Consider the following 10233-nt stretch of genomic DNA (forward strand, 5'->3'; position numbering starts at 1 on the left):
TCCCTCCCTTCCTCCCTTCCTCCCTCCCTTCCTCCCTCCCTCCCTACCTCCCTCCCTCGGAGCGACAGGAGCTGCCAGAGCCGGGCAGACACCGAGCACGGGTGTTTTTCCAGCCCTGGCAGATCCCAGCAATGAGCAGCACCACGTAGTTCCTTTTTTATTTCCCCTTCTCCGAGGTTTTTCGCCTAAAAGCACAGACACGCTCGACTGGTCTTGGTGTGGTAATCTTAGAACAGCAAGAGGAAGGGAAAAGAGCCAAGATAGAAGCACACCTGACATCTGTCCCCTCGTAACCGAAACGTCTTGTGACTCAGTTCCCTGCAACGAGACCGAAGTTTCAGAGAAAAAGTATTTGAAAACCTCTCTGGATACTTCTGCAGTACATAGATCAGCTCTCCCAAGTCCTTCCCATCACCAGACTGTCTCTTCCCAGGGATGTTCCTGCTCCTTCAGTCTGTGTTGGAAAGGCTGCAAAGCTGGGAGGCTGCTGCTTCCCTGTCCTCTCTGCTCCCTGGATCAGAGTTTAGCTCAAGCTCAGAAACCCAGAGCCTGATAAATTAAATCAGACCCATGTCCCAACAACTAGAGTTCTGTGTAGAACTGCAGGTGCTTTTTTCTCACCACAGAACAGGTGCAGTTTTATTTATAGATACTTCTATCCACCTTCTTGTGTCAAGCAAATACTGAAGTTAACTAAAACAGAGAGAATGCACAACTTCACTGAGTCTTTGGTGATTCATTTGGGTTCTGGTGGACCTGATGGCAGACAAGGCTCAGTTCAGACCATTTTTTTTCAGACATGCTCAGCTTCTCCACATAGTCACCTCTGGGTCAAATTTTCCACATATGGTCTAGGACCAGAGATACCTTTTGCCTCAGACTACGGCACCATTTCCAAAGGCAAATGAGTTTTGAAACTCAGAGCCTTAACAACTGACCAGCTTCCACTTGGACTCTCATGGATGGAATTGACATGTTGTCTCTCAATCCAAGGTTTGTTTCTAAGAGCAGGAAATAATTAGCATCTCGAGACTTTTAAACCTCCTCCACTTCTGGAGAAGCTAGAGATGACCTCCAATGTGTGTTAATTAATCCAGTTATCAGAAACTTCTGACACCAGCTTGTTGTAAGCATCAGTGGCATTGCCACTACCAAGCCATCATCAGTGACCACTGCAGGTCTTTTTCCATCCACCATTTTCTTTGCTTCTGAGTGACAAATTAAAAGAAGGCCACAGACCAGACCAGACTGCTAGTGGATGGGGTGTTCTCTGGAGATACCCTGTGCCCTGGTACAGCTCCTCCTCTCCACTCACTCAGCGTAGCAAGGACACAAAGGCACCACTATTTTGACTCACTTTACCCAGGCACCTCCATCCCCAGCTTTTTAATTGGAAATTCTCAGTTCAGCATGTCCAGGGCCAACTGGAGGCACAGGACAAGTAAAGAGACTGGGATGATGAGGCTGGTTCCTGTTTCTTTTCAAATGTTCAATTATTCCTCCCTTAGCCTCTGCCTCACAGTGAGGTTGGGAGTCTAGCTCCTCACTCAGCTCAGAATTTGAGCCTATGGGGAGGGTCTACCAGCCCCTTGCCAAACTACCACAGTTCTTTACACTCACTCCCCCAGGAAATGTTCTGGAAATTCAAAAAGTCACACAGAAAAGGATAGTCCATAAAACAAACCTTCTTCTAAAGAACTTGCAAGCTTGGCAGAAACCCCCAGAGACATGCAGGTGGCTGAATGGGACTAAAAATAGCTCTCCCACCACCCCCTACAGACTGTATGCAGACATGCAGATTTAGCAACTGAAATTCAGATGTGCTTAGCACCAGCAGCCAGGGAAAACCACCGAAATCAGCCTCATGCAGAATAGAATTCTGCTGTTTCTCCCCTGCAGTTTGAAAATACTCATGAGTGCCTGTGCTTGGATTTCACTAGCACTGTATTTCTATCAATGCAGTTTGGCAAAACAGACCAGAACTTGCCTCTTCTTTTTCTGCTGCCTTCATCCCCTCCTCTTGTGTATTTCTAAAAAATATCCTAGTTTTAGATAGAAGCCCCTACCTGCCCCTCTCCCCTGCCCTGGGGTTAGCCAGGTATAGTTTTAACCTGCAAAAGGTGAGGCACAGGGAATATCTTGCAGCTGCTTCAGGAAAGAGCTCCACGTAAAACTGTTTGCAATACTTTCTGCGGAAGGGGGAAAGGAAACAAAACCAAATTTTGCCCTCCTAAAGATGGAGCCCTAGTGAGAGAAGAAGGTTTGTAAAGGAGAATCATGACATAATCTGATGCCCTGTGAAGAGCTGGGCTTGTACCCATCATCCCCCACCACCTCCCAGGGGAAACCTTGCACTTGAGCACTGCTGATGTAATGCAAAAGCTCATTGCATCATGCAACTGCCAGATGATAAGTTTGTCCTGAGACAAAAAGCTGAGGACACAAGTCTAACAGCTCTAGCATTAGAGACCCAACCAGCAGGCTCTGAAGACAGTCTGAAAGGTGACAGGCTGCCCTTCTGGCACTGGGATGCCTGGCAGGGTTTGTCTAATTACTTCGGTCTCCAGAGAGCCTGGCAAGAGCAACCAGCTCTAGGTTGTGTGAAAAGCCTTTATCGGGTCACAGAGCTGCTGCCCTCCTGTGCAGGGAAAAGCTGGAGCACACAGTGAGATTTATCAAGTGTTAATTGAAAGAAACAGACATGGCAGGTAGCAGAAATCCAGGAAACACTGATGCAATAACCCTGGCTAAGAATGGGCCTGTCAGCATCATACTTTGCTCTGCCTCCTCTTTTGGCCCCTAATGCAGGTGTTTGGAGGCCCTTACTAAGACTGGGCTTCTCTGACGTGGCCTTTTCTATGCAAGACACACACACACTTCAGAGACACCTCTAGTCACTACAAGTTACATCGCAGCGTTTGTTTTTCAGAGTCACACAAGTGATCCCAAATCTGGAACAAAAATATCCCACATTGTCTCCAGTAGTCCCCTCCTTCAGAAAAAGCCTGCTCACACAATACCTCAGAGCTTGGCTGGGACCTGACTTGTATACCACAAATCCCATGGAGTCTCTTTTCCATTGATAAGGAAAGAAACTCTTTGATGCAGTGGGCATTGCTGAAGAGTTCAGCTTTGCCACAGATCTGTTGTTGCTTCCAGCTCTTTGGAGGCAGGTTGAGCTCTTCTTATGTGTTTGTACAGAATCTGCCACAAAGAGGATTCTGCTCTTGAAGCCTGAAATAAATTTCTCTGAGTAATGTGATCTCTAAGTCCGAATTCTCAAAACTAGTACCTGAGGACCAGGGTGGTTGTGCACTCCCTTGCACTTAGCAGCTTCATTGCTTGTTGGTGATGAACAGAACAAAATGCACAGTAATAGTGCAACCCCCTGCCCCCCTTTACCTTTGAAAGCCAGAGGTCTTGGTGCATCAAACAGGCCTGGTTTCAGTCCCCCGCCACGTTTTCTACGGTCAGTGCTAGACGGCTGGGCTGTTTATTTTAGGAAGCAAACAGCTGTATCATTTGCACACGCCCTTATAGGCAGGCACAGGCTCTCCACTTGTGTTCTTCAAAAGAAGGGAAGCCAAGATGAAGAGCTCTTTGTTGCTGTGCGTGGCCTTGGCCGTCTCCCTGGGGGTCATCCTGGTAGCAGGTAGGTGGAAAATGAGGATCATGGAAAGCTGTGCTTAGGTAACAGTGACAGGTTTTGTGTGATGGGTCAATAATTTTAAGTAAAAAATCAGACCTCAAAGCCTGCTCAAGCAGTTTTGCTTCAGTGGTGCCTGGAGACCCCAGTGTCTTTCTGCACCCCAGAGCCATTTTTAATAACTGCCTTGAGGCTAACGAGCTGATGACTAGCTGCAAATTTAAGGCTATGATTGACCATTTTTGATTGAGTTTCTGAAGCAACAAACCACAAACATGCACGCTTGCTTTTCTGCAGTGCTAGGCAGCTTGCAAGGCTTCTACCTGCTAGATTCAAAGCTTCTAAAATCTTCCTGGTAATCCTGTCACATGGCTACAGCCAACTTGTTTCCCATTAAACTGTAGTTTATCATGTAACTCCACTGAATTCCTTAATGACTCAACTGAAACTGAGCTCAGACTGATCCCAGCACACTCCCCAGTGTGGCTCATGGGTGGGTGACTGTACTGATGCCAGAGCTTCGTGTGATACTCTAAAGTCATCCTTGTCCTCATGGTGGATCTGGCCTGCAGGATTCAGGCCATGCTGAAGGATGACCATACCAACAGGACAGAGAGCATCATCCCTTCATTTCCTCCAGCTTTTGGGAAAGGGCATCTTACTGCTTACCCAGGCAGGTCCTTGGAAAGTACTGCTTCCTGGGACAAGTGTCCAGATGTGTAACCCAGTAGCTGGCAAGGCAGAAAACAAACACTGTGTTGGTTCAATGCAGAGTCCAGTCTATTTTTTCCTGTTCATATAGGTAGCTTATAGGGGAAGTAATATCTGAGTTACATGCACCTATAAGACTGCTGGTTTTATTACTTATGTAGAAATTAATGTATTTTGGGGCCAGGTGAGGCTCTTTCCTACACTATTACAGCAGCCACTTGCACACACAGCAGAGCATGAACAGACATTTTTTGAATGCATTTGGTTCCTCACTATGCTGCAGCTGGATTCTCCTGGGCTTCAGTGTATTACAGGATGACCCAATATTGGAGGCTGAACAATTTTGTCAAAATAATCTCTGCCTGAGTGTTGAGAAGGAGAGGGACACAATACTGCAGTAAATAATGCACCAGAAAACCCAACCTGCAGGAAGTCAGAAGGGCATTGAGAAATTTTAGATTTAACTGCCTTCTCCTTTATGAATGATACATGGAAATATTGCTGATAAAACTATCTTTCATGCAGCTTTGGAATTTTACTTAAAAAAAACAACACAGGGAGTACTAGTATTTTCTACAGTTACTGAAGCCAAGAGCATTACAGAACAAATTAATTCAGAACAATATTTTTAGAGCGCAGTCAACTCCCCCAAACAAACATATTTATAAAAGAGTATATTAATATAATTTTAGAAGAGTAATTAAAACCTACTCCAAAGATTTTGGGACAACTAACAAAGCCTATAGGATCTGGCTTGAGTATTTGCTTTGGATTAAGGGCTTAGAATTGCACACAATGTTATATAGAACACAGTGACAGACAGAGGGAGAACTACCTGAAGGACAAGAAACCAGAAACTTTCTATAAGATGAAAGAAAGGCCAAGACTCAAGGAGGCAGACACTAAAGGGTCTGGCCTGCCACTGTGTGCACATCTGTACAGCTGGCCAGTTGTGCTGCATGTTCTGCAGAAAAAGACTAGAAGAAGGGCTCAGTGGGCACATGCTGCAGAGGGAAATAGAAAACTGTGAGAGCAGGAGGAAGGGCAACATCTACATGCCTTGTTCCACTGCCCAAAGCAAGGGGGCAAAGTCCTTTTCTTCCTAAGGGAGAAACTCCATTCTTCCTAATGGAGCCTTCCTGCTGGGTCCTGTAGTGCTTTTTGGCATCTGTTCCTCCAGGGACATGAAGGACAACACACTCCTCAAGGAAAACTGAGACACCTGCCACCTTGGCAAGGTCAGAGACACTTAGTTAGAGGCCAGGTCCAAACTAGGGCTTGGACTGCTAGAATAGTCCTGGTGCTCAATAGTCCTGGTGCAACCTCCACTGTTGGGGGAAAAAGCAGCACTTCAGCTGCCAGGTATAGCTGGAGGCTTGCAAGAGGATTTGCTTCCCATGTAATGAGAAACCCCTGAATGTTTGCCTCCCACCAGTCACACAGTGCCAGGTTAATTGTTTTCTCTTCCCCGGTCCCATCACCTCCACACACAGCAGCTACTGCAGCCTGCAGGGAAGAGAGATTCATTCATCTTTGTCAAGAAGGTCATTTGCAACTGTAGCAGCCTGGACTTTAATCAACCCTCATGCTAGAATGGTGCAGTTCTGGCATTCTGATTACTTGGCTCTCTGCTAGAGCAGGTGTCAAGGATTTTCTTCTTGACTCTAGGACTGTGTATCCTGTGCTTCCAGGTTATCCACGGGAACCAGAGGACAAGGAGAACGTGCTGGTCAATAACAAGTGTCAGTGTGTAACAGTCACCTCAAAGCTCATCCCCTCCAAAGAAAATCCTGATGAAGAAGTTGTGGAAAGAAACATACGCATCCTGTAAGTGGCAGAGCATCTGTAACACTCCATCTCCTATCTGTGTAGTAGGAATTCCCTGTTCTATGCATTGTTTCCCATGTCCTGGCATTAATGAAGTGAACTGGCTTTCCTGTGGGCTGCTTCAGAGTATTCTGGAATATTTCCCTTTGCTTTGTGTTTCTCTAGCTCACAGGAGCTATCTGGTGTTTGTCCCCTCAGATACAAAAAGCATCTCCATGTTTTAAGCAGTGCAGTAGCAGCCTTACAAAATAGGCTGGGGAAGTTGAGTTGATATAATCTGAAACCAAATTTGGCCCAACTCATTTACAGATCTGACAGCAAGTCTGCTATTTTATAGACTGGGAAAGCTAGTTAATACCTAAATTATGAGAAAAGGTTAACCCTATGAGACAGATGTCAGTTCAAGAGTAGGATTTTGTCCTCTTTATTCACACAGACCTCACAGAAGTGTGTATGCCTCTTGGAAACATGGACTAAGTACAGGCTCAGAGCTGCAGGAGTTCTGGTAGAGCTCACAACAGGATAAAGGCTAATTAAACCTCTGTCTCTCTCCTCCAAGTTTCCTAGGCATTTGCCAGTTGAGAGTCAAAAAAATATTATGAGCACTCTCAAAGTGACTCTTTCAGAAGTTGCTGCTTTTGAGGCCACAGAAGGGCCAGTATCTGCCTTTCCTGTGCTTAGCTATGGAGAAGGGTTGGAATGGAAATAACCTAAAGAACAAGACAAGACCTGAGAATTGTTCACAGCAGAGTAGTGCCCTGCTTAATAAGCAGTTTTCATGAGTGATTCTCTTCCTTCCTTTGCAGAGTCCCCCTGAAGGCTCGAGAAAACATCTCTGACCCCACATCCCCACTCAGAACCAAGTTTGTCTACCGCATGACTGATCTGTAAGTAATTTTATTTACTAAGCTAATTTCCCAAGACTTAACATCCCTTGCAGCATTGCTCACAGCAGCTCAAAACTGTGCTTTAAGGCCAGTAAAGAAGGCAAGGCAGGGTGACAGAGGGAAGGTTTCCCCATGGAGCCTAGCTTTCACAGTCTGTTGTAAGACAAGAAATTATTCTCTCTGTGATTAATTCACATTAAAAGGTCTCACATTTACAGGGACCATTGCATTCTTACTGCTCTTCATCTTGCATGTTTTAAATATCAGTAAACTACATATTGGCTGTTTAAGGCTCCCTTTTAGGAACCAGTCTTGCCAATAGCAGTTTGACAAGACTAAAAGCCTCTGGCTGGGAGTTCCAGCTGTGTAAAACCTAGCAAGGCCATGGCACCCTCCTAGTCACACCTGCAGATCAGCAAGATTTGGGTTTCACCAGGCAATACCTTATCATCACAACTCATAACACCTGTTCTCTTCTCCATCTCTTCCAGCTGCAAAAACTGTGAGCCTGTAGAAACTGAGCTGGGTGGTAAGATATACCAGGTCCAGCCGGGCAACTCCTGCAGTGAACCTGAGACCTGCTACACCTACAACCGGGACAAGTGCTACACCACAACCCTCCCCTTCCTCCACCGCGGGGAGATTCAAAAGGTGCCAGTAGCTCTGACACCAGCATCCTGCTATGCTGATTAGCTCAATCCACTGCTCCACTAGTGCCTTGTCACACACAGTGTTCCTTTCCAAGATATATGTAGAGCATCCTTAGTACTTGGGCAACAGTGTCTAAAATACCAGCTCCCAGAGTAATGCCAACCTGCCTCTCCATCTGGTTATCAACATCAGTGCCTTCTCCCCAGAGCAGCTACTGGTTGATACAGATTGTTCTCATATCCCTGGCACATTCCTGACATGCCATGATTATGTCTCAGATATTATCACCAGATCCTCATCAGATGTAAATCAGTAATTACCTTGAAGTAATGGGAATGACATCATTTACATCACTGAGCAACCTATCTTTTCAACTGTCTTCCCTACCATGGACATCAGTAGGAATGTTCATGTGTTTCCCTCCCTGACCAACCTGAAGCAAACCTATGTACTACCTTTATACAACACCCTTTGACTACATCAGCAGAATTTGTGCCATTAGTAGAAGGCTGTTGTACAATCACATTGGAGAGACAAGATGAGGGATGGGACCAGGAATTCAGATTTCCAAGTTACTTTACAATTGGGCATTTTAGCTCCTTCCAGCACTTCAACAATTGCAAGCTTCTCCTTTTCACATACATTTAGAGATCAAAAGACATCACTACCCTGAAGTGCTTTGCAAGGTTGCCAGGACCTCAGCTGTGCCAGGACTAGTAAGTACCCCTAGGACAAGTTAGGTATTTCACTTTCCATGCTTATTTACTAATACTGCTGCCTTCTTCCACCCCTGTTCTCAGTTCATTTAATTAAAACCCACAATTTGGCTCAGGTTTCTTTTCTTGCTCCTCATTTTGCATTTAAAGCTTCAAGAAATTCTATGAAGGTGACTCAGTTGCTAGACTAGGACCCTAGTTAGGGATTCCTTCTTTCTTTCACACCAGTAGTCTTTTCTTCTTCATAAAATAAACCCTCATCAAATAAAGGAGCTAATTCTGTATCGCACCTGACCTTATTTAAGGCATTACACTCAGAGTTGCCCACAGAGACATCAGGTATATGAGTAAGGTATTATGTTTGGGATGGCTGGTATGTTTCTCATTGTTGTCAGAAGTTGATTGTAAAGCCTTAGGCTGTTCTGAAAATCTAGCTGCATATATCATTTGAATTAATAAAACAGTAAAAACCTTATTCCCATAATTGTAGCTTTGTTAGTAAAAAATTAAATAAAACTTCTTTCTGCAGCAGTCTGTGTGTTATATTCCAGTTCATGAAAAACTCATCAGAAAAAGCCAAATCTATAATATTATTTCCTCCTTTACAGTGAAGCAAGAAGCTCTCCCTAAATAACTGCTTATTCTTACAGCCAAAGCCTCCTGAAATCCTGCAGTAGAAATATTATGGTGCACTTGCTGAAACCATGATAGATTGAGTCTGAGCTGGTTTATGATTCTGGGATAAGCTCTGCATCACTGAGCTGCTTCAAGGCCCTGTGAGTCAGGGCAGGATCAGAATTTAAAAACCCAAGCATCACCTAAATCACTCTTGAAATTGAAGTCTGCAGATCAGAATTGTGCCTCACCACTGGAAAACAGGCCTTTAAGACGGAAATATCAGGGGTGTCTGTCCTAAAGACAAAACAGTCTTGTGGGGGCCAAATTAATTTTGTCTCAGACTTATAAGACTACAGTTCTTTCATCTCCTCACTGATTACTTCTAGACTTACTTCTCCCCAGGTCTTTCTTCCTGGTCTAAATACTCTTCTGTTGCTTATGCAAAGTTGAGTTAAAGAGGGATTTCTCATGAGTTTTTGTTAGAACTGACTTTTAAAGCATGGACACATAATTGTGTTTCCAGTTGGACCAAAAAGTTTAACTAGCAGCAGAAACCACAGAACATATCAAAGCTGAACGAAACAAATCCTGGAGCCCAAAGACACTGTTTTACTGTAGGGAATACAGCAAAGAAACCAGCTATGAGCATAACAGTCTAACCTCACAAACAGGTCAAAATGCTGTAGAACAGCTAGTATTTTTGGGTTGTGGTTTTTGGTTGTTTTTTTGTTGGTTTTTTTGTTGGTTTTTTTTTAGATCCCAGCCTGTTATGCCTTAGAGAGATCAGATATGACTTTTATATTCTGTAAAGCAGTAGGCCCAATGTGGGTGCTTAAAACCAGTGAGTTTTAAGCCTCCCCCTGGAGGGCCAGGGTCTGTGACCAAGCCACCTTTGCAGCACAAGCCAGCCTCAGGGCCTTCTAGCCCAGGCTCAGCACTGCTAAGCTGGCCAGGAGGTTTGTGGGCATTGAAAGGCTGAAATCTGGTTTGTACCCACAGTTAACACACAGTACTGGCTCCTGCACATGCTGGTGGCACATGAGAACTTCAGCCTCACAAGCTGCCAAGCTCAGAGTCCCAGGTGTGCACCCAAATACCTGTTCCCTTGCTCCCAGGATACCACTTTGTGCTGGTCCTTCATGCTAAGCCTGGACAGGGGATCCCAGCACTAAAGACC

General features: G+C 44.9%; 1 protein-coding gene across 1 annotated transcript; it reads left to right on the forward strand.

Moving 5' to 3' along the window:
- The first annotated feature begins 1067 nt into the window (after positions 1-1067).
- Positions 1068-7764, forward strand: IGJ (immunoglobulin J polypeptide, linker protein for immunoglobulin alpha and mu polypeptides). The gene is made up of 5 exons (XM_010008520.1): positions 1068-1079; positions 3541-3652; positions 6049-6184; positions 6991-7071; positions 7563-7764. The coding sequence occupies exons 1-5, from the start codon at positions 1068-1070 to the stop codon at positions 7762-7764; spliced, it is 543 nt and encodes a 180-aa protein (XP_010006822.1).
- The last annotated feature ends 2469 nt before the right edge of the window (positions 7765-10233 follow it).

Source organism: Chaetura pelagica, unplaced genomic scaffold, assembly GCF_000747805.2.
Source record: "Chaetura pelagica isolate M959 unplaced genomic scaffold, ChaPel_1.0 scaffold272, whole genome shotgun sequence".
In the NCBI taxonomy this organism is placed as follows: Eukaryota; Metazoa; Chordata; class Aves; order Apodiformes; family Apodidae; genus Chaetura; species Chaetura pelagica.

What these genes read in the sequence shown, in the direction of transcription:
- IGJ (XM_010008520.1), top strand. An exon ending in GGGGGTCATCCTGGTAGCAG is followed by an intron (nt 3,653 to 6,048) that starts GTAGGTGGAAAA and finishes CTGTGCTTCCAG; the next exon opens with GTTATCCACGGGAACCAGAG. An exon ending in GAAAGAAACATACGCATCCT is followed by an intron (nt 6,185 to 6,990) that starts GTAAGTGGCAGA and finishes CTTCCTTTGCAG; the next exon opens with AGTCCCCCTGAAGGCTCGAG.